The sequence below is a fragment of the Miscanthus floridulus genome, chromosome 4, assembly GCF_019320115.1.
Source record: "Miscanthus floridulus cultivar M001 chromosome 4, ASM1932011v1, whole genome shotgun sequence".
NCBI lineage: Eukaryota > Viridiplantae > Streptophyta > Magnoliopsida > Poales > Poaceae > Miscanthus > Miscanthus floridulus.
Window position 1 is genome coordinate 16209809 of NC_089583.1, and position 25521 is coordinate 16235329.

Genomic DNA, 25521 nt, shown 5'->3' on the forward strand with positions numbered 1-25521 from the left:
TCACAAGTTGGGTATAGCAATTTCTTGTGATCCTCTAGCATGCGCTCGAACTTGATCTTCTCCTTTTTACTTTCGCATTCTCTTTATGCGTCATGAATGGCCTAACCAAGATCATTAGCGGGCTCATCTTCTGCCCCGACCTCTTCTTCATCTTCCCCCATTGCAGTATCATTGAAGGCCCCCATATTCAGCAATAATGTCATCATCGTCCCATTGTTCTTCTTCACCTTCTTCCATTACAACCCCGGTTTCTCCGGGCTTCGTCCAACAAATATAGTTTGGCATGAAACCCGACTTCAACAAGTGTGAATGAAGACTCCTTGAGCTAGCATATTCCTTCAAATTCTTACATATGGCACATGGGCAGCACATGAAACCATCGCATTTCTTTGCCTCGGCCACACGCAAGAAAGAATGCACGCCCTCAATGAACTCTTGGGAGCAGCGATCAGCATTGTACATCCAATGCCGGCTTATCTGCATTACATGACATACATACCATATTAAAACCTAGAACATAATTAGTTAATTATACGACATGCATGCCACCACACAAGGTATTAATTTATGAAAGTCTCGCTATAATGTAGACAATCCCAACTACCACTAAAAAAACTAAAGCTAAAATGCACTTCAGCAGCATAAGGATTTCGCGACCAATCCTAACTAAAACAGACATATTATGCGTTTGTTCAACATCAATGGGCTTCTTCCACAGGATCACTGCCTCATCAGCCACCGTAGCCGCCTGTGTAAGAGAGTTTTGCACATGTTCAACATACTCTTCCTCCCAGTACTAGCCTGAACATCCAGTGCCATCCCACTGAAATTAAAACAAAAAAATTAGAACTTTAATCACAATCATCATGAAAATAAGTATAAATTAACCATAATCATCAAATGCGACAAAATAACTCACATTGCGATCCGGACACTTGTAGAAGATACGGCCCTTGTTGAGACACTCCTTCCTCAACCGATATTCCATCACAATCTTCTCCTCACACTTGCTGCATGCAATGAGAGGGAGATCCGGCCTCAGTCGCTTTGTAACCCGATAAGAGGCCGAGGACCCGGAAGCAGTTGTCATCTACTCTCTATACTCATTTTTAATATAATATAAATTTCTCATTTTATAAACAAATAAAATTAAAAAAAAACTCTAAAATTCTCTATAGCTCTAAAGCATGAAGTGGGCTATGCATGCTAGAAATGAAAGCTCAATACTAGTTTTGAATAACTACTTTAACCTTTCTTCATCCAAATATGCAAACTTTAAAATGATTTTGAGCTTAAATGGCTTACAAATAAAAAAAATCTACCATAAAAAAACCTACATATATCTAGTCCACAAAATGAAATAAGCTACTGATGAAACAAGAGAGTATAAAGTTGGTAACCTTTAGAACCGAAGAATTGATGGAGGAATGGAAGAAATCTTGTGATCACCGGTGATGAGGAAGAAGAGAGGCCGGCGATGAAGCAAGAACACTGAGCTCGAAGTGGCTCGGGCTCGGGAAGGAACAAGGGGTATATAGGAGGGGACCTGTAGTCCTGGTTGTAGACAGAAACCGGGACTAAATGTCCCTTTCTAGTCCCGGACGGAGCCTCCAGCCGGGAGTAGACTTTTACTCCCGGGTTGAGGTACAAACCGGGAGTAAATGTGAACCTTTAGTCCCGGTTTGTAGCTCCAACCGGGACTAAAGGTCCCCTGCAGCAAAAACCTACCGCAGTAATCGTTGGGCAGGGACCTTTAGTCCCGGTTGGAGCTACAAACCGGGACTAAAGGTCTCTCTATTCCCGGGCGCGAAAAATACCGGGACTAAAGCCAAATTTCGAGATGGGATCAAATGTCGTTTCTCTACTAGTGTGTGTTCATAGGGGTGGGTGTACAAACGTGTTGAGCATCTACGTCTGTATTTGTATAATTCACAAAAAGTTATACCCAAATACAAGAGTACTTTTTGGATAGAAGGGCAATTATGCATAAAACAGTGGCACATGAATTTGTTGGGAAATAGATTTTACTTACCAGGGATGGAGTCATCCCAAAAAAAGAGAATAAGGGACATGCCATGCCCAAAAATCGTAGGGGCATACTTATCCCGTCTCAACATCATTTCTTCTGTTCGTGCATCTTCCTCTTTTTCCTTGTGTTGCCTCTCTTCTTTCTTGCTCCGATGATGGAGGTGGGCGGCCCTGACCCTAGCACGAGCTTCGCCCCAATGCAGTCAGGCGAGCTCGAGCCGACATGGTTGGGCGAGCTACGCTTCGGCACACGGACAAGCAAGCTCAGCCTAGCGTGAGTGCGCGATGCGGGTGGTCATGGCGGGGGCGCATCGAGCGGGCCGGGGTCCATGTGGATGACTAAGAGCACAATAGATGGGGGCGGGGGTGGAAGCAGCGGTTGGGCTTGGGGCCTAGGGGTGGCGTGGCAGATGAGGCAGCTAGGGCCAGGGGCGACGGCGGACAGTGCGACTGGGGTTGGGTGCGGATGTGGACGGGCGGGGTCCACTGTGTAGAAGAAGGAAGAAGCTAACGAGAGGATGACATGTGGATCTCATTTAAAGAATGTCTAAGAGATCCAAACTATTATGACTCCTCTTTGTCCACGTCCCTCCTACCAAGGAGACCACTGTATCCCCTCAACCAAACACACATATGAGATCATACCATCCCAAAAATTTAGTATGTACCGGTCCTGTCCCTCCTAGTCCCCAGACCAAACACAACCTATATTTCAAGATAAAGGGAGTAGGAGAAAATATCAACATATGTAACCAAATTAGTAGCATTATATGGGTTTTAAAATAAATTCTCACAATGTATGTATCGCAAATGTTAATTCTTATTTTTAAAAGTTTGGTCAAATTTAAAATAGTTTGACTTAGGACAACCTGAAACTAACTATATTTTGGGATGGAGCTGGTAGAAAATACTCCCTTTGTCCCAAAAATTACTAATGTTTTAGTTTTGTCCTTTATAATACTAGATAAATATTATTAGATTTGTCACCAAATATACTTTTATACTATACCTATTTGGTGTAATAAATATTAATGTTCTTTTCTATAAATTTGGTTAAATTTAAAATGACTGGGTTTAGGATAAACCTAAACATTAGTTATTTTTGGAGGTACTCCTCCGTCCTATAACATAGTGCATACTAGCATTTTATATTTGTACTCAAATATAAGGGATTCTAAAGACAAAAACTAATTTTTAATTAAACACTTTCCATTTATCAACCAAACACCATTAATCATGTTGTTGGCACATGCGTCTTCTGTGTTCTCTCTTAATCTGTCTTTAAATTTCTAGAATGCACTGTATTACAGGACATAGGGAGTAGGAAGTAAATGACTACTAGTTCCCGAGTGACCAACCTGTCTTAAAATAGCGGGATATCATCTAGTATCTTGTCACCGAAATAGATCAAAATAAATAAATACTAACTATAGAAGGATTATTATATATACATGACCAGTCTTTTGGAGATAAATAACTTGCAATTTTGTCTAAAAGGAAAGTATTTAAACTTGTGATAAAAGTAGCAAGAACTAAATCACTACTAATTTTGGAGTAGCATGTCTTTGGTCAGTACTTGTCAGTGACTAGGTTTCCCCTCTATATATGTAACTTCATAGAACAGGTCAGCATTGCATACCGCTACATAACATATATAGGCATAAACTTTTCTAGTATCGCGAGGAGTTTCTTTAATTTTCCTGCAACATGGAGAAGTACACAAAGCGCGTGGATGCGCTAGTGTTTTTCTCGTTACTTCTTCTGGGATACTTTGCTGCTCATGTGCAGGGGAATGGCAAGTGAAAACTATACAAACATGTGTGCTTAGGTAGAGATGATGTAGATAATTTAGAAGATAATATCATGATACCGTATATCTATCATGCCGAATTGACGATATATCAAATATATGTTGAATTACTCAAATAATGCAGACATATATCTACAATAATCTGTCGCTAAAATATTTTACAATTAGTCTCGCGAGCCATTTGTTGGTAGAAGGCTTATCCTTTACCTTTTACATATAGGTCATGGCACAGATGAAGTCGGCGCTTCTGCTACAGCTGAAGAAGTAATTATGCGAACAACAGGACCACAATGTGCTCAAAACAATCGTCATCTTTCATGCAAAGAAAACAAGTGCTTCTGCTGTATTGGGGGCAGAGTTAATAATCATGATTGTTATTCTACAATGGATCAGTGCTTGCAATGCTGTAAATCAAACACAAAGTGTTAGTGTACAGTGTAACGGCTGGCAATGTTATTGAATAAAATATAATGGAATTTCAATTTCAGAATTAGAATGTTTGATCGGCCACTACAGAAATTCATGAAATCCGACCAAAATTTTGCCAATCTTTTTAGATACTTAAACATGAAGTATATTTTTTCCTAAATTTTTTACTAAACAAAATATTAGAATGATATTTTTTTGAAAAACTGCAAGAGAGTTGCCGTATTATATTAATATATAAGAGAAAAGAATTAGAACGACTTTCAAGAACAACTTAGAATGATTCATGACTACACACCTATTGAGTAGTATAGAGTATGCAACATTAAACAATAGAAAATACAAATCTAGAGTTATATAGGACATGCGTGTATTAGTATAATATGAAAGTTCTGATTTTTCTTCCGGCCACGACCACCCACGATATACCAAAATTCACAAAATTTCTGTGAAATTTTGCCAAATTTTTTAACCCTGAACAATTGACAAAAAATAAATTATGAAAAATACCACCTGAAAGCATCTAGGCCCCTAGCTGGGTTTCGGTGATTAATGACAATACAAGATTACTATGACTAACGTGTATTTTGCAGAGGCAATTAAGTTAGGTCATGGTAATGGAGATCAATTGGGCAATCAAGGTTGTCATGCCCCTACGATGGAAATCATTTCAGTTTTCAAAGGCTGGACGACAAGGTTAAGGATGACTAGTTCTAAGTGTCGATTAGAGTTGGAGTGACACTTAGAGTAGTTTAGGACTTTATTTTTTTCTTTGGCCGTACTATTAAGGGGGGTATGGACGGGTACCTTGATCTAGATGAGTCTAGTGAGTTAGGTGTGGTGCACACTTGTTAAAACTAGCTCTAGGTAGCTTCTACGAATGCCTAAGATCCATTGGAGCAAACTTCATTCACATATGATCGAGAGTTGGAAGTGAATGGAGGGTCAAATGCTGACCGGACGCTGGCTCCGGTGCGACCGGACGCTGGCCGCAGGGTCCGGTCAGTTCATTTGATCAAGTAGGCTGTGTTCGGTGCGACCGGACGCTGGAGAGGTCAAGTGACCGGATGCTCAGAGGCAGCGTCCGGTCGACTCCAGTGAGGTTCCAGAGAAGGGAATCTACGACCGGATGCGTCCGGTCAGTACTGACCGGACCCTGGGGGTTCAGCGTCCGGTCGAGTACAGTAAGGTTCCAGTAAGGGTTTAATGCGACCGAACGCGTCCGGTCAGTGGTGACCGGACCCTGCCAGCATCCGGTCAACACATTATCACTGGAATGCGGGTTGAACTGACCGGAGCGTCCGGTCAACATGACTGGAGCGTTCGGTCACCCCGCAGAAGCTCATAACGGTTCGTTTTTCAGGCTGCCTTATAAATAGAAGCTCCACTCGCGTGTGGAGTCACTTTTGCTCATTCCAACAGCTGAAAAACACGTTTGTGAGTGCCAAGAAGAGCAAGGTCCTAGTGAGGTGATTGAGATTTGAGAATCCAAGAGAGTAGCCTCATTAGTGAATCAAGAGTAGCCAAGTGTGCATCCATCTTCTCATTTGGCTTCGAGTGGTCGAGAGTTCGTGCTTGTTACTCTTGGTGATCGCCATCACCTAGATGGCTTGGTGGTGATTGGGAGCTTGGTGATCACCCGGCGGAGCTTGTGGGTGACCCAACTCAAGTTGTGAGCGGCTTTGGGTGATTCGCCGCGATGGAGTGTCGAAGAATTAACCCGTAGAGAGCACTTGATCCTTGCGCGGATCAAGGGGGAGCTACACCCTTGTGCGGGTGCTCCAACAAGGACTAGTGGGGAGTGGCGACTCTCCGATATCTCCGCAAAACATCGCCGCGTTCCTCTCTCTCTATTTACTTTGAGCATTTACTTTAAGCAATTCAATACTTGTCTTTATATTCATAGAATTGCCATGCTAGAGTAAGTTTGGAACATAGGTTGCAAGTCCTTTGTGCGTTAGAGTAATAGAAACATTTTTTTAGGCACAAGGGGTTAATTGGGCTAACCGTAGGATTTGATTATTGCAAGAAAATTTAGAATTAGCCCAATTCACCCCCCTCTTGGGCATGTTGATCCTTTCAATTGGTATCGGAGCCTCGTGCTCACGTTTTTAAGCTTAACCGCTTAGAGCAAGATGTCTCACGGGGATGGACCTCCTCCTATCTTTGAGGGAGATGACTTTCCATATTGGAAAATCTGTATGGAGATGTACTTAGAAGCTCTAGACGTTGGTATTCTTAGAGCCGCCTCACAAGGCTTTCCAAAACCTCGGGATGCTACTAACCTACAAGGCGATGAGGTTAATTATGAAAAATGTAATGCAAAGGCTCGCAACACCATCTTTAGAGGTCTTTGCAAAGATGTGTTCAACCGCGTAAGGAACCACAAAGACACCCATGCACTATGGTCAGACGTTTGTGCGCTCCATGAGGGAACCAAGAGTGAGCATGCGGAATGCTATCATCTTGTGATTAAAAAGCTAAATTCATTTGAGATGCTTCCCAAAGAATGTGCTAATGAGATGTATTCACGTTTGAATGTTCTTGTAGAGGAAGTCAATGGGCTTGGACTTACTCAAATGTCACCATCCGATGTTGTGAGAAAGATCTTGAGTGTCCTCCCCATTGACAAATATGGGTATATTGTGACCGTGCTACACCAAGGTGATCTTTTCACCGCTACACCGACACAAATCTTGGGAAAGATCAATACTCATGAGATGTACATGCACATCATGCCACAAGATGGCTCATCCTCTAACAAGAAGAAAGACAAAGACTTGGCATTCAAAGCTAGCCAAGAGAAGGGCAAGGCAAGACTTGAGTATGAAAGCTCAAGTGAAGATGAAGTTGATGATGAAAGTCTTGCTCTCATGGTGAAGAAGACCGCCAAGATGCTAAAGAAGCTCAACAAGAGTGGCATCAAGTTCGATGGCAAGAAGAAGAAGTTCTTCACAAGCTCAAGAAGAAAGCCTATCTCCGAGATGGATTGCTATAATTGTGGCGAACTTGGCCATCTCGCTCATCAATGCAAAAAGCCCAAGAAAGACAAGTTCAAGAACAAGAACAAGGGCAAGAAAGATGACTCAAGCAATGAAGACGAAGATGAGAAGAAGAAGAACAAGCCATACAAGAAGAGAGATGGCAAAAAGAGAGACTTCCATAAGAAGAAGAAGAGTGGAAAGGCCTACATCGTCGGTGATTGGCTCATGGACATTGATTCATCAAGTGGATCATCCGATGATGATAGTGACAATGAGAAGGTGGCCGCCATTTCTATTGATCTTTCATCTTCACCGCCACCATCACCATCATCCTCTACACACCTATGCCTTATGGCCAAGGGTGAACGCAAGGTATCAAATGATGGTGATAGTAGTGATGACGAGCAAGCTAGTGATGATAGCGATAGCGATGATGATGATTCACCTTCATATGATGATCTTGTCAAAATACTAAGAAAATACACTAAGATCATTAGAAAGAGTAGAGCTACAAATGAAAAGCTTGATGCTAAAATTGATTCACTCTTAGCAAAGTGCGACACATTAGAAAAGGCTAATGATGAGCTTAGAGAAACTAATGATGCTATATCATCCAAACTCAAGGATCTCAAATCTTCTAAGAAAGAGCTTAAAGATAAACATGATAAACTTGAGTGGGTGCACAATGAGCTCATCACTAGCCACAACAAGCTAAAAGGTGAATATACAACTCTTAAGATCAATCATGATACTCTTGTTATTGCACAAGAATTTTTACCAAATGAGCAACATGATCCTACTAACCATGTTGTTAAGATTGATATAGCTACATCATGTGATGACTTGATTGATGAGAGCATTGAGCAAGGATCTAGTGGCAAAGGCAAGCAAGTGGTTGAGTGCAATGACTATGATGAATATGTTAAGCTCAAGAACACAAATGAGAAGCTCATGAAAGATCTTGAAGAAATGAAAAGCCACAACACCATTGTGCTAGAAACTCTTGATCATAACAAAGAGTTGATTCTTGAGAATGAGAAGCTCAAAGAAGAAAACAAGAAGCTCAAGGAAGAGAAGAAAGATGATGCTCTAAAGGAAGAAAATAAGAAGCTCAAGTTGGAGAAAGAGCATCTCAAGATTGGGTTGAGCAAGTTTGCTAGAGGCAAGCACCTCCAAAGTGAGCTACTCATGAACACCGTCATGAAGATGGATAGAAGTGGCATTGGATATGTGGCAAGTATAGAGAAGAAGAAGGCTCAAGTTCAACAACAACAATCAAAGCCAAAGCCAAAGCCAAAGCCAAAGAGACGTTTTGAGTGTGGACAAGAAGGTCACTTTGCTCATGAGTGTCAAACTCCACCGCCACAACCCTTGCCCAAGCATGCTAGACCCTTCGCCTTCAATGCTCACTACATGCTTAGAAAGGACTCTAGTGGAAAGATGAAAGTCATGTTCTTAGGACCCCCTAACAAGAATAGGCCTAAGAAGATTTGGGTGGCTAAGTCACTTGTTGAGAAGGTGAAGGGCCCTCAACAAGTTTGGATTCCTAAAGCTTGAATCTCTTGTGTGTAGGTGAACTACAAGACCGGTGAAAGTCATTGGGTTATTGATAGTGGTTGCACTCAACATATGATCAATGATCCTCGTATGTTCACCTCACTAGATGAAGAGGTAGATGGACAAGAGAAAATAACATTTGGAGATAACTCAAAGGGCAAGGTTAAAGGATTGGGCAAAGTGGCAATATCAAATGATCATTCAATCTCCAATGTGCTCTATGTTGCTTCATTGAGCTTCAACTTGCTATCCGTTGGACAATTATGTGATCTTGGCTTCCAATGCTTGTTCACCGAGAAGGAGGTCGTTGTATCCAAGGTAGATGCCAATCAAGTGATATTCAATGGATTTAGATACAACAACTTATATCTAGTGGACTTCACCTCCAAAGATGCAAATTTGAAGACTTGCCTATTCACCAAAATAACACTTGGGTGGCTATGGCATAGAAGACTTGCTCATGTTGGGATGAGCTCACTCAAGAATCTTATGAAGAATGATTTGGTGAGAGGGTTGAAGGATGTGAAGTTTGAGAAGGACAAGCTTTGTAGTGCATGTCAAGCCGACAAGCAAGTTGCAAATACTCATCCAACCAAAGCTTTCATGTCAACCACAAGAGTGCTAGAACTCCTACACATGGATTTATTTGGACCAACAACATACAAGAGTTTGGGAGGGAATCTCTATTGTCTTGTGATTGTTGATGACTATTCAAGGTATACATGGGTATTCTTCCTTCATGACAAATACAAAGTTGCATCTTGCTTCAAAAAGTTTGCCAAGAGAGCTCAAAATGAATTTGAAGTGAAGCTCAAGAAGATAAGAAGTGACAACGGAAAAGAATTTGACAACACAAACATTGAAGCTTATTGTGATGAAGTTGGGATCAAGCATGAAGTCTCCACAACTTATACTCATCAACAAAATGGTGTAGTTGAGAGGAAGAACCAGACTTTGATCACTCTTGCAAGGACAATGCTAGATGAGTACAACACCCCCGAAGCTCTATGGGTAGAAGCAATCAACACCGCATGCTATGCATCCAACCGCCTATTCCTTCAAAAGTTTCTTGGCAAGACACCTTATGAGTTGCTCAATAGGAAGAAGCCGGACGTCTCCTTCTTTAGGGTGTTTGGTTGCAAATGCTACATCTACAAGAAGCGGCAACACCTAGGGAAGTTCCAAAGACATTGTGATATTGGTTTTCTAGTTGGTTACTCATCAAAGTCCAAAGCATATAGAGTATTTAATCATACCACCAGCTTGGTTGAAGAAACATATGATGTGGAATTTAATGAATCTAACGGCTCCCAAAGAGCACATGAGAATCTTGATGATGTAGGTGATGAACCATTGAGGGAGGCTATGAAGAACATTCCGGTTGGAGACATCAAGCCAAAAGATGATGAAGATGATATACAAGTCATTGATCCACCCTCTTCATCAAGTGTGCCACAAGATGGTGAGAAAGATGGGAGAGTAGAAAATGAAGATACTCATATCTCCCATGAGCAAATGGTGGTACAAGCACAAGATGTTGATGCTCCACAACCTCCTCCTCAAGTGGTCAATAGAAGAAATACACCTCTCCTACAAGATCATCCACAAGATCTCATCATAGGGAGTCCTTCAAAGGGTGTAATGACTCGATCTCAAAAACTTGCTTCATTTATTACTTATCATTCTTTTGTCTCTTTCTATGAGCCTACCAAGGTAGAAGAAGCTCTCAAAGATCCGGATTGGATCAACGCCATGCATGAAGAGTTGAACAACTTCACTCCCAATGAAGTTTGGACTCTTGAAGAGCGACCAAAAGGTGCAAGAGTCATTGGAACAAAGTGGGTGTTCCGAAACAAGCAAGATGATCAAGGTGTTGTTGTGAGGAACAAGGCAAGACTAGTGGCAAAGGGGTTCTCTCAAGTTGAAGGCTTGGATTTTGGATAGACCTTTGCACCGGTTGCAAGATTAGAAGCCATCCGTATCCTACTTGCATATGCATCACATCATGAAATGAAACTATATCAAGTGGATGTGAAAAGTGCATTTTTAAATGGCTTTATTAATGAACTAGTCTATGTTGATCAACCTTCCGGGTTTGAAGACCCTAGATATCCTAATCATGTTTATAGGTTGTCCAAGGCACTATATGGGCTTAAGCAAGCCCCAAGAGCTTGGTATGAGTGCCTTTGGGACTTCCTCATTGAGAAGGGCTTCACCATTGGGAAGGTCGACACCACACTATTCACCAAGAAGCTCGATGGACATATCTTCATTTGTTAAGTATATGTTGATGATATCATCTTTGGATCATCAAATGAAGACTCATGCAAAGAATTTGGTGAATTGATGTCGAAGGAGTTTGAGATGTCCATGATTGGTGAGCTTACATTCTTTCTTGGTTTTCAAGTTAAGCAAATGAAAGAAGGCATCTTCATCTCTCAAGAGATACACAAAAGATCTTCTCAAGAGATTTAAGATGGATGAATGTAAGCCAATCAAGACACCAATGTCTACCAATGGACATCTCGACCTAGATGAGGGAGGTAACCCAGTCGATCAAACTCTCTACCGTTCCATGATTGGTAGCTTGTTATATTTAACCGCATCTAGGCCCGACATCATGTTTAGTGTGTGTATGTGTGCTAGATTTCAAGCTAATCCTAAGAAAACACATTTAATTGCTATAAAAAGAATCCTTAGGTATCTTAAGCACACACCAAGCATTGGTCTTTGGTATCCTAAAGGAGCTATATTTGAATTAGTTGGCTATTCCGATTCAGATTACACCGGATGCAAAGTTGATAGAAAGAGCACATCCGGAGGGTGCCATTTGCTTGATAGATCACTTGTGTCTTGGTCCTCCAAGAAACAAAATAGTGTGGCTTTGTCCACCACCGAAGCGGAATACATTGCCGTGGGTGCTTGTTGTGCACAAATTTTATACATGAAACAAACTTTGCTAGACTATGGTGTAGTTCTAGAAAAAGTACCTCTTTTGTGCGATAATGAAAGTATGATAAAACTTGCAAATAATCCGGTTCAACACTCTCACACCAAGCACATAGATATCCGCCATCACTTTCTAAGAGATCATGTTGCTAAAAATGATATATTACTAGAAGGTGTAAGAACCGAAGATCAATTAGCGGATATCTTCACTAAACCGCTAGATGAGGCTACATTTTGTAGATTGCGGAATGAGCTCAATGTGCTTGACTTTAGCAACTTCACTAAAAATTGAGCTTGTGCTGTCCCTTGCATTCAGTGTAATATACAACATGTTTAATTTTTGGCAATGCATATAGGGCTTGTCTAACATGGTTAAGATAACCGCCGAAAAGCGTATGAAGAAGCTTAACCTTGGATCAAACTTGACAAGCAACTAGATTTACTTACAAGTATTGCATATGCATAGATGTTTTTGTCGTTTTGTTCCATTTGCCCTCTTATTGCCTATTTTCTTAAAAAGAATTATAACCTAAGGCAAAATATTTTGAAAAATATGAGGGTTTGAGAGAGGTCACTCACATCAGTCCCAATTGGTGTTTATTTGGATCTTATTCAAGTTGGGACTTGATTGGGAACAGGCAACGCGAAGGAACTTTGAAGATTTGCTGGAAAAGGACCACCGGACGCTGCACCGGACGCTGCTATCCAGTGTCCGGTCAGTTCACATGAGGTGAACTGCTGCTGAAGGAGTGACCGGACACTGCGTTTGTGCGTCCGGTTAGGAAGGGATCCTGCGTCTGGTCATTTGAAGAAGAAACAGAATGTGCTGACCGGACCCTGCCTGCGTCCGGTCATGGACCACCAGACGTGTCCGGTCGCGATTCCAGAGGAATTGGACCTCTCTAGAATCAACCGGACGCTGGGTGGTAGCGTCCGGTCGCTACCACCGGAGCGTCCGGTCAGTAGAGAACGTGTGGAATCAAAACTCTTTCCATGTTTCCTTCTCCGTTACGCATGGGGTCCTCATTTAACCACAGCCATCGTGAGTTTTTTCTTAACCTAACCCCATACGCCGCCATGACCGAGCCCTAGCCAACGCCGCCGTAGCTCCTCCGTGCCTCCCGCGACCGTGCGCCACTGCAAGCTCACCGCAGCAGCTCCCGTGCCCACGCCGCCGAGCACCTCGTGCCATCACAGCCACACCTCCTCCCGTGTTGCACCGAGCACCGCAGCCATGCGCCTTCCTCCTCCTGCGACTGTGCGCCCGGCTCCGCCAGCCAGCGAGCAGCTCCACCACACCGATCTGCCATGCCCTAGCCCTGCCTCCTCATTGGTAAGGCCAAACCCTAGATTTCAATTTGCCTTGTTTTTGACCTAGATCAATTGCAAATCACTGATTTCAAATAATCCAGGGCCGCCGGTTCATCGAAGTTCTTCGCAACCCTAACCCCAGTCGGTTCCGAGGTTTCCCCCGTGTGACACGTCTCTTCATCTCTTGGATCGCCGGTTTGTCAGGTAGAAAGCCCGTCGCCTCAATTTCATACCTACATTGCTTGCTTCCTAGGGTTTTTGTATCTATTAGATATATTGTATTTATTTGTATATCCATCTATTCCATCGTGCAGCGAGTCAGTGCCGTTGAGGTTCTTGTGGCAGTTGTCAGTCAACTCGGAGCCAAGCTCGTGAGTACGGATCGAGGCCAAGCCTCGGGAGTGTCAGTTTGATAGTTGATTTTCATCAGCGGCAGTTCATCCTCTTGTCAGATCAGATGGCTCGCACGAAGAATGTTGATGGTGCTCTAGGAGATGATGATCGGAGGCCCCCGCCTCGCCAGCCTGTAGGACCGAAAGGCAAGGCAACGAAGCAGGTGACATCTAAGAAGCGCAAGTACCTCAATGTAGAGACAACGAGAGCAGCTGCAATCGCTGAGGCCATAGAGCGTGCCGAGAGAGGAGGTGCCCATAGTGGAGTTGTCATAGCAGATCATCTGGCATCAGACGCACAGGGTAGACTTAGGGAGATTGAGCGACTTTATGGTAGTCCACCTGGGACTATCATGATGGCAGGACGTCGTCTGGCTATTGAGGAGCCTCAGCGTCAGGGGGAGTCTCAGCAGGAGCCACAGCAGCAGCCCCCACCAGTAGAGCCTCAGCCAGCTCAGGAGACTCAGGAGGGCCAGCATGCCGAGGAGATCGAGCCGGCACCCCAGCAACGCCGCTCTGGTCGTACCAGTGCTACAGTTCCACCAAGGCCAGCTACACAGCGTAGGGGTTCACGCCCACCGCCTAGACCATAGGGTTTGCCTCTAGTGGTACATCTTGACTTGAGGGCCGCCACAGCCAGATAGGTTCGCCAGCTGAGGTTTGTTGAGTTTGACATGTGGTTCCCTCTGAGGAGGGATGAGAGAGCAGTAGAGGGTTTCTACACGCCACTGCAGGAAGATTTCTATAATGCTTATCTCAACAGTGGGGCAGTGTTCAGATCTCAGAGAGTCTGCAGTATAGAGTCTATTGTGGCAGCAGCCGGAGAGCATATCTGCCCCTACTTGTCATATTTGCCGGGGCTGACAGATCTGATTGGTTGGACAGGAGTATATGTACCATCCTGGGTTTGGCAGTTTTATGCTTCACTCTACGTTGACCCGCAGCATAACTTCATACACTTTGCATTCAACGGCAGAGACTACAGGGTGATGAGTTTTAGGGCCTGGGAGATACTGAGGCTATAGGATCAGCCTATAAGATTGCATGAGGTATGTTATGGACAGCAGGAGCCTCCCAGGCATCCTCATGGAGGGATGGTGGCCCCTACAGATCTTGTGCGCCATTGCTTCAAGGAGCCCTTTGGTGAGGGGTCGAGGAGGAACCCCAGTGACCTGACTCCTACAGCTCATGTGCTAGAGGCTATCATCAGTAGGACACTTCTTCCTAGGTTGGGCTACAGAGAGGGTCTGACTCGCCTACAGCTCTGGCTCCTTAATGCCCTAATACAGCAGACCATGTTCGACATTTGGGACCTCCTTCTATCAGAGATGGAGGATACTATAGCTGAGGGCTTCGAGGGTCGCAGGCAGCTTCCGTATGCACATTGGATCACATTCCTGATGCTTAAGTCTGTGCAGGTTAGGACCCCTGAGATGGTTGCAGAGTATAAGGGTGCCACTACTGAGTTCCCTGCTTATAACATGGCACAGAGGATCAGGCACAGCACACCATAGGCACCCACTCAGCCTAGCCGTCGTCTAGATGTTCCAGAGTCAGTAGCTCAGCAGGACGAGATCATCAGAGGCATAGCCGCTACTAAGGAGGAGGATCTTGAGGCACAACAGGAGATGACCGAGTCCAGTGACAGTTCAAATGATGACTATCAGCCGATTCCTCAGATGCCTCCACGCAGACATGATGCAGAGGCTGGCAGTTCTAGCTCAGCTCTACCTGCACCATAGATGGACCTCGCTTTGATTGCCATTCTTGAGCGAATGCAGCAGGATCAGGCACGACAGGCACAGGAGACCGCTGCCAACTTCACACAGTTTCAGGCAGTAGCTTCTTCAGCAGCAGCAGCAACAGCAGTTACTCATGCAGTAGCAGCTTATGGGATTCATGCATCATGTAGTAACAGCACTTAGGGCCCCACAGCCATAGCCTTCGCCCCAGCTTGCTCAGCCTACCACCACCATGACGACTCCAGCAGTATAGCCCAGTGGGCTTCAGAGTCAAGGACAGCCTCTAGCTCCATTTGCTTCACCTATAGTTCAGGTGTCCCAGTGGTTTTCCTCACTAGTGGTAGCCCCATAGTTCACACCATATCATACGGGCTTCTCACCGGATCAGTCTTCCTCTCTATTTGTGCCTAACACGTCAGTCTCCAGGAGTCTTGGAGCATCCTTCAGTGAGTTGACTGGCATGCCTACACCACCACATATGCATACCGCCGGTCCTTCTACAGCAGCCCATGTCATCATGACTACTTAGAGGCTCCCCTCGTCTATTGCCTCGTCAGATCCTACGACAGACATCCTAGCAGCATCATAGGCAGCACCTGCCCCTACTCAGACCCAGACCGCTTCAGCGACACTTCCTGCCATAGAGGGTTAGTCAGTTTAGAGCTCAGGGTCAGATGATGATGGCGCCCAATTCCATCTTGCTCCTCGTACCTCAGCGCCCGGCTCGTCTGCTGTAGCCTCACCGACCGACCCTTAGGTTTTGGTGTTTGACGCCAAAGGGGGAGAGGGTTCGAGTATGTAGACTCATGGGGAGCGACATTTAGGGGGAGCTAGTTATCTAGTATTAGTCTATTATATACATTTGGAGTCTTATTTGTGTGATACACTATTATGTTTATGCATTCGTGTGTTACTTTCATGCATATTATTATATCTATGTGATAGTGATATCTACGTGATTGTGATATATGACATGTGTTCTCTCTACGTTACATTATTTATATGTCATATCACTTATGTTATGCTCATTTGCCTTTGCTTCCGCGTTTATACTCTGATGCAAATGAGCTTTATTACTTATACTCATGCTTAATTCATATCCTTTGAGTACATTGTGTTGGCTTGGGTCATATAAGCTTGACTAACACTTTTGTTCTTATCAACAAAAGCTTATATGAACCAAGCCTGTCAAAAACCTCACTCTTTCACATACTCGAGGTGGTATTGTCATCAATCACCAAAAAGGGGGAGATTGAAAGCATCTAGGCCCCTAGTTGGGTTTCGGTGATTAATGACAATATAAGATTACTATGACTAACGTGTGTTTTACAGAGGCAATTAAGTTAGGTCATGATAATGGAGATCAATTGGGCAATCAAGGTTGTCATGCCCCTACGATGGAAATCGTTTCGGTTTTCAAAGGATGAACGATAAGATTAAGGATGACTAGTTCTAAGTGTCGATTGGAGTTGGAGTGACACTTAGAGTAGTTTAGAACTTTGTTTTTTTCCTTTGGCCGTACTATTAAGGAGGGTATGGACGGGTAGCTTGACCTAGATGAGTCTAGTGAGTTAGGTGTGGTTCACACTTGTTAAAACTAGCTCTAGGTAGCTCCTACGAATGCCTAAGATCCATTAGAGCAAACTTCATTCACATATGATCGAGAGTTGGAAGTAAATGGAGGGTCAAATGCTGACCGAACGCTGGCTCCGGTGCGACCGGACGCTGGTCGCAGGGCCCGATCAGTTCATTTGATCAAGCAGGCTATGTTCGGTGCGATTGAACGCTAGAGAGGTCAAGTGACCGAACGCTCAGAGGCAGCGTCCGGTCGACTCCAGTAAGGTTCCAGAGAAGGGAATCTATGACCGGACGCGTCTGGCCAGTACTGACCGGACCCTGAGGGTTCAGCGTCCGGTCGAGTACAGTAAGGTTCCAGTAAGGGTTTAATGCAACCAGACGTGTTTGGTCAGTGGTGACCAGACCCTGCCAGCTTCCGGTCAACACATTATCACTGGAATGCGGGTTGAACTGACCGGAGCATCTGGTCAACATGACCGGAGCGTCCGGTCACCCCGCAGAAGCTCATAACGGTTCGTTTTTCAGGCTGCCTTATAAATAGAAGCTCCACTCGCGTGTGGAGTCACTTTTGCTCATTCCAACAGCTGAGAAACACGTTTGTGAGTGCTAAGAAGAGTAAGGTCCTAGTGAGGTGATTGAGATTTGAGAATCCAAGAGAGTAGCCTCATTAGTGAATCAAGAGTAGCCAAGTGTGCATCCATCTTCTCATTAGGCTTCGAGTGGTTAAGTGAGAGTTCGTGCTTGTTACTCTTGGTGATCGCCATCACCTAGATGGCTTGGTGGTGATTGGGAGCTTGGTGATCACCCGATGGAGCTTGTGGGTGACCCAACTCAAGTTGTGAGTGGCTTTGGGTGATTCACCGCGACGGAGTGTCGAAGAATCAACCCGTAGAGAGCACTTGATCCTTGCACAGATCAAGGGAGAGCTACACCCTTGCGTGGGTGCTCCAACGAGGACTAGTGGGGAGTGGTGACTCTCCGATACCTCGGTAAAACATCGCCGCGTTCCTCTCTCTATTTACTTTGAGCATTTACTTTGAGCAATTCAATACTTGTCTTTACATTCATAGAATTGCCATGCTAGAGTAAGTTTGGAACATAGGTTGCAAATCCTTTGTGTGTTAGAGTAATAGAAACACTTTTCTAGGCACAAGGGGTTAGTTGGGCTAACCGTAGGATTTGATTATTGCAAGAAAATTTAGAATTAGCCCAATTCACCCCCCTCTTAGGCATCTTGATCCTTTCACGACCTTTTGCAGACGTGTGACTCTGGGTGAATAACATAGCAACAACTCTACTAGATTGATCATGGATGACATCGCTACGTTCTAATCATGTCACCAGCTTGGTCTAGCCTGAGCCCCTCGTGGAGTGACTCAACACCGTTGTGTGTTAAGGCCGCAAAGTGTTACCCCTGCCACATTTCCACTTCATCTTTGATTGTTTTCTTTGGCCAAAAGTATTTGATTCGCCGTTTCCTTGCAATGGAAAACCCATACATTCCACTCAGTTACAAATTTCCCACGTGGTTAGGATGATTGGTTCCTGCCCGTTTTGTTAAAAGAATGGGTTCCAAATTTCTCATGAAGTTAGGATGATTGATGATTGGAGCTAGAGGAGTCCACACATGGAGTTGCTTGGGGATAGAGGCCATGCTGGATTAGCGGTACAGGAGGGATTCATTATGCGACCATGAATTTGGATGTCTCTATGTTTGAGGTCCTGGTGCAAGGTTTTTCTATATGCGCTTTGGCATAGAACAACCAAATTTGGCAACACTCTAATCTACCTTGATTCACGTGGGTTTGGGAGGGACCCTTAAAACTCCATGTGGATTGGAGCAAACTCGAGTGCAAACAAAGCCAAGATCACTCACGCGCGCATGCATCCAATGCGCGAGCTTGCCAACGCTCTGAACAGCAATGGCATTGGTGCTAACAAGATTGAGCACATCCAAACTGTTGATCTAGGCCTCGCGCGTGGTCCCTCCAGTCACCTTTTCGCCAGTGCCCACTATCACAGACCTCCACACCAAATCACACACAACTCACAATCCCAAATGAATAGAAAAAAAGGAATGCGATACAAGTGACTCAATCTGATAGAGGTACTCAATCTAGGATACCTAGAGGAATTGGATGGTTAATTCCAAGAGGAAGAATGAGAGTATTCGAGAGTAGCCAGTTTCTGATCATGGGGCTCTTCCAACTTGTTAGTTCCCTTGCATAGCGATTGAACTTTCCTTTTTCTCTCATGAATAGCTCTCCTTTTTGTGCATGTGTACAAATTGTTGCGAGGATTTGACTCAACAAGGGGTAAGGTCACAACAAGTGGTGGATCTCGAGTGGCGTAGCTTGTGGAGTAGCTATGGACCGTCTCTTTGTGATAATGAGTTAGAGTGGTGGTGCTGATCCAATCGTGTGGATTCAGCTCGGAATGTATTGGCCACACTAGAGAAAGGTTAGAACCTCGAGGCAACCCATATCTAGGCACAGGTATATGGAGGTTTGCCCTAGGTTTTACATGTGGGTACAATTATACACATCTGCTGAGTTTTCACCAAAAGCATGAATGTTCTCGGACGATGTTTTGGTTGTTTTACTTCTAATTTTAGAGAAGTGAGAGCAAACGGTTAAATTGTACTCAAGTTGTTCATATGATCACAAGTTTACTAGAATTGTTTCACTTAATACAATAGCAACGTGAGCATAGCATGCCATCCTTTAACTCACGCCATGCCTTAAAGTCACAAATACCTATTAATCACCTCCTTTGCATCCACCAAACACTTATATTGGAATAACCCCTATGAGTACAATCCTATTCACGATGCTACCGTTAAGTTGTTTTTAGGTGCTAAAGACTTGGTGATCACTCAAGCCAAACTTGAGTGAAGTCGACGGTATAGCAGAGCAGGGGGATGGGCATCCTCCAACAGCTGCGGTTAACTCTGATGTAGCGAGCATACGTGAGCGGAGCAGTAGAAGACGTGTTGTGTATTTGAGTTGGGACCATTAGATTTAAAGGTTTGATGATACTTGATGGGAGTGTACATAGTGTGTGTATCTACGACTTGATCCCACTGTTAAGCTGCGCTAGTATTGTTCGCGGGTGACGACTCTATGGATCCTTCTACGACCATTGAGTTAGCGTCACGTAGGTCAAGAAGATGACACATGGTGCTAGCTAGATGGATGGGGTGGAGTCCTTGCTGGGCTCACCTTTGTTACTAACTTTTGTGCCTAGTGGTTGTGCCTTCAAGGAAATTTTTTATGGGCTATTCACCCCTCATCAATTGGTCCGTCCAGTCGGGCATTGAAAGGATGAAAAGATGATGAACTACCTCATTTCTCAAACCAAACATCAATCAGACATGAGGTAGCAGACAATTGGATGAGATGAGGGGACATTGCATTTGTTAGATGGAACCCATATAACTAGTCTAGAAGCTATAATTTCATTCTTTATAGAACAGATTTTAAATGCTAGAATTACATTTGTTGGGATGGGGTGAGTATTAAACTATGGAAGGACTTAGATACTTGGCCAACCTGTTGAAGAGTTTATACTTTTGCTTAAAGTGAAAGAAATTTTGCCAAAGAATAATCTCTCCTTCCCAAAATATAACTATATTAGGTTTGGCTGAATTTGTACTCTCTCCGTCTTAGAATATAGTGTATAGAAGCGTTCAAAAATTATACCCAAATATAAAAGATTTGGTAATAGAAGGATAATTGTGTTTAAAATAGGTGCATAAATTAGTTAGCCAATATGGGCCTATTTGGTACTGTTCCATAAACTCTATCGTGGAGCAGCTCTACAAAAAACTAGAGTTTCTGGAGCACCCTTGGTGCTCTCATAACTCTATTTTTTTCCTGGAGTAGGGTCTGTGGAGCTGCATCTGTTTAGTTGAAAAACGCGAAGCGGAATAGTCCCCAACAGGCCCTATATTGTTACTTGTCATTTATGCAAACAACCTCATTTAATCATGCGGATAACAACGCCTATACATTGGGAATTATTTTTTAAAAAAATGAAGTAAGGGTTACTGCATCTTTGTATTTCTTCTTAATCTATCTTTTTTGTGACTTCTTCTTAATCTATCTTAAAAATATTTAGAATACACTATATTTCAATATGAAGGGAGCAGGACAAAATATCAACATCTACGACTAAATTAGCACTATATGGATTATGAAATAAATTCTCACATTGTACTTATTTAGTATCACAGATGCTAATTATTATTTGGTAAAATTGTGTTCTTGTCCTTGTCCAGTACTTCAATTGTGATTTTGCCTCTGTTTTTTCAACATTGTGTTTTTACCCTTGTTATTTTGAAATGAACCGTCCATGCTTTGGATGTCAGTCACATGGAAGGAATAAATGAATTAAAAAAATTCAAAACCTAAAAAGAAAAGGCCAAATGACCACACGCACGCATGGGGAGCGGGCGGCGCGGTGCCTGGCGACGATGCGGCGGCTCCCAGCCTCTGGCTCGTGCGCGGTGCGGCTCCTGCTCCGGAGCATGGGGGCGCACGCGCGGCAGGGCGGTCGTAGATCTCGCTAGGCGGCGGCGGTGCCTGGCGGCGGGTCTCCTGCGGTGCCCGGCCGGGGCTCACGGCGGTGCCTGCCCGCTCGCCGTTCTTCTTCTTCTGGGCTCGGGTCAGGGGCGCCCGCCTCTTGTTCTTCTGGACACGGGAGGGGCGTCAAGGTGCGCAGAGAACCGCATGGCTGCAATCCTGCTCAGTGGATGGCTGCATTCCGTTGTGACTCGTGTTCTTCCTCGCCCGCGCCTCGCGAGCGCCTGCCCAGGTCGCGGTAGCAGAGGCAGCAGCACCCCGGTGGCCGTGGCGATGCTGTCGACCCCATGGGCTTCCTCCCCAAGCTCGGTGTCTCGGACCGCGCCTTCGCCATGTTCCTCCACGACCGGCACAAGGCCTTGAAGGACTGAAAACTATTGCCAGGGGAGGCCATTTAGGGCATGATGATTTTGGGTATTTTTAGATATTAAATCTGAATTGAAATAATTACAAGTTGTGCCAAATATATTTGACCAAATTTAATCAATTTTGTCTACATACAATGTAAATGTCTAATTCCAAATCAGGGGTAAAATCACAAATAGGCATAATAAATAGGGGCAAAATTATATGGGCATTTCTGTCTTTTTATATAAAATTTAATACCCTTAGTGGAGGATGACGGAGTAGGAATAAACTGGTGCTTCGTTTTGAAATCACATGGGTAAATTTACAAAGTCAAAAAACAGGGGCAAAATCACAATTTCGATACAAAACAGGGGTAAAAATGCAAGAGCCCCTTATTATTTCTACAAGTTTGGTTAACTTCAAAAAAAGTTTGACTTAGAATAAACTAAAACTCGGTGTATTTTGGGATGGAGTCCGTTGAAAATAAATCGCTACTAATTGCCTAGTGACCAGCTTGTCTTAAAATAGCAGGATATCATTTGGTATCTTGTCACAGACATAGCTCAAAATAAATAAAATCTAACTAGGATTATATATGTATGGCCAGTGTCTCTCTGTGATCAATAGTTTGCGGTTTTGTCTAAAATAAAAGGAAAGGATTTAAAACTTGTCACAAAAGTGTCAGGAGATAAACCACTACTAACTTTGTAGTAGCCTGTCTTTGATCAATACTACATATCAGTTACTACTTACTAGGTTTCTCATCTATATATATGTACTGCGTAGAACAAGCCAGCATTGCATATACTACGCTATAACATACGTATAAACTCTTCTAGGATCGCGAGGAATTTCTTTGTTTTTCTTCCGACATGGTGAATTACACAAGGCGCGTGGATGCGCTAGTGTTTTTCTCGTTACTTCTCCTCGGATACTTTGCTGCTCATACGCAGGGGAATGGTAAGTGAAAACTATGTGTGCTTAGGTAGATGTAGATAATTTAGAAGATACCGTATAGATCTTTGCGAATTATTGGCCATATATCATATGTGTTAAATTACTCAAATAATGCGGACATATATATCTGCAATAATCTGTTGCTAAAATATTTTACAACTATTCTCAACCCATCTGTGATTTGTCGGTAGAGCGCTTATCCTTTATTACCTTTCACAAATAGGTCATGGCACAGATCAAGTGGGCGCTCCAGCTCCAGCTGTAGAAGGAATTATGCAAACAAGTCAACTTGTAGACGGGCTCATTCGCGGACGGCCGCTAACCCGCCTCGCTTGCCGCAAAGTTTATTAGCGGGCTTGCGGCTTGCCACAAAGATGCGGATCTTGCGGACAAGTGTTCCGCGGATACAACAAACTTATATGCAAAACCCACACGACCCGCAAGACGTACAGTACAGTATGTATGTATGGTGTACAAAAATAGTTAGATTTGCCAAAATACAAAAACAGTACATATCGAACGAGAATATTGTACATATCGAACGCGATTGGCTTGCCTGCGCAAAACCCGCAAGACCCGCATAGGCTCCAGATATGTACCCGCAAGAAATACAAAAACAGTTCCTGTGGTTTACACAGTTAGATTTGCCGAGGCGTCGCAGCAGGCTTACACTACATGAGAGAAGCAGCAAGCTTACACTACATGAGATGAGATGACAGCCCTGCCTGAACCTGAATGGCTGAATGCATGGGGGACGTCTATGAAACTATAGCTTCACTATGATTTCTCTTCGTATGACTGAGACCCGTTGATGGCGTCAGCAAAATATTCAACTGCAAAAAAGAATTGACAGGCACACCGATGATTCAGCAGGATTGCTGCACTTAGGGTCGAATGATATACATACGTCGGATGAGAATCACAGTTACCTATATCATCTTGGTCTAGGGAATCAAGCAAAATGTCCGAATCTGAAGATATGTAGGGCATGAGATTATCTTGTATGACATGTTGACTGATAAAACTTACTCATCAGCTGAGAGTGATGAAGCAGATGTTGACTCAATATTGTCTCGACTTGGTGCTTCAACGTTAGCACTACCACTTTCTTGAGCATTCTCATTTGGAGAATATTTTGCCTTGTTAGATAACACCTGAGTAATCAAGGACAATAATATTAGAATTTTTTTTCTCACTAGATGGACCAAAAAGATAAAATCATATAAGCAGTGCATAAATTTTTCATTACCACTTCATGCATGGCCTGAGCAGCTCTTATCTCTTGCCAGTATTCATCTGGTGACTTCAAGAGAATTGAAAACTGCCCTTCCTTCTTCCTATTAAACGATTCCATCCGAGCTCTACTTCCAGCCTCGTCAATCAGATCAATAGCCTTATCAGGAAGTTGTCTGTCAGGAATGTATCTTGCTGACAAATAAACTGCTGCATTGATGGCTTCCAATGTGAATTTGCATTTATGGTAAGTTTCATATTTCTCACGAAGACCCAGTAATATCTTCACAGCATCTTCCTGCAGTTAGTTTCAAAAATAGCTGAGAGAGAAATTTACATGTTAAACTACCTCACTTTCATAAGACAACCACAGTACCTGACTAGGCTCATCTACTAATACTGGCTGGAAGCGGCGGGCCAAAGCCTTATCCTTCTCAAAATGCATCCGGTGTTCATCTAGAGTTGTAGCTGCAATGCACTAAAAATGCAAACAAATATTGTCCATAAGATAGGAAATATGATAAGGTATGATTTTCTATATACACAGAACGAGTGCACTAAGCAAGAAATCAGATGAATCTAATACCTGCAGTTCACCTCTAGCAAGTGCGGGCTTCAGTAAGTTGCCAATGTCAAGACCAGAACCCTTACCGTTTCCAACAGTTCCAGATCCAATAAGATTGTGAACCTCATCGATAAAAAGAATAACATCGCCTGCATAAAGTTCTTATGATTTTTAATATTCATTCATGACCACGTGCAGAAGCTCCGTATCTGGTAACATTTCAGAATGCACTACTGACTGACCTACTTCCCGGACTTCACGGATTATATTAGTAACCCTAGACTCCAGTTCACCCCTCTCCTTTGCACCAGCAATAAGTAGACCAACGTCCAGTGACAATATACGCTTTGCCTGCAAATAATTTAAATATGAATATACCACATATCTGAAAGCAGATCACAAATGCATAACTTTACATCCATCATCACTGGCAAGTCAAGCTGAAGCTTACCACGAGGTAAATGGGGAGAGGCTGAAATTCCAGAGCTGCCCTAAGGATCTAATAGAGTCTCTTGATGAGCCATCTGGTCCTAATTGTAGCAAGCTGATTGTGCAGTACTATCATATCAAGTTAACAACTACATAATATAATGACTTATAATGAAAAGTTCAGAATTTAGGAAACAAAAACAGAGATGATAATGCTTACTCATTTCCGGAGTTCATGCGCATTGGATGATAACCACCTGCATTATATGGAGAATGGAACACGCAATAATCTGCATCAGATATTGAGAACTGTTCTCCGACTAGCTTTTCATACCTAATGTCACTCACCATGCATGAATAGGATGTTACTCAAGACCAATACAATAGTAATCGCAGCAAGCTTACTTGGTACAAAACTGTCTATAACATGAATCTAGAGCCATCAAGCAGCATGTTTGAGATAACTTTCCATCAACAACTACATAATATAAGTCCAGGAAATAAGCAATGGCACAAAAAATATGATAGATAGCCTGAGAAAGGAATAACAAGATCTGGAAAAGGAGCCATGCCCCCACTGCAATAATCCAGGACCAAATATTTAAGAATTCCAAAAGACAGTAACATAA

At 43.4% G+C, this 25521-nt stretch overlaps 1 protein-coding gene across 1 annotated transcript; it reads right to left on the bottom strand.

Annotated features, from left to right (window-relative positions):
• Nucleotides 1-23986: 23986 nt before the first annotated feature.
• LOC136548120 (chaperone protein ClpD1, chloroplastic-like) lies at nucleotides 23987-24885 on the bottom strand (the record flags this gene model as incomplete). Its single annotated transcript, XM_066539752.1, has 5 exons — nucleotides 24880-24885; nucleotides 24706-24814; nucleotides 24485-24612; nucleotides 24275-24376; nucleotides 23987-24196 (listed from the first exon to the last, which is right to left on the bottom strand). Coding segments are annotated over exons 1-5 (555 nt in total), but the record flags the coding sequence as incomplete, so codon positions are not given.
• Between the last annotated feature and the right edge of the window lie 636 nt (nucleotides 24886-25521).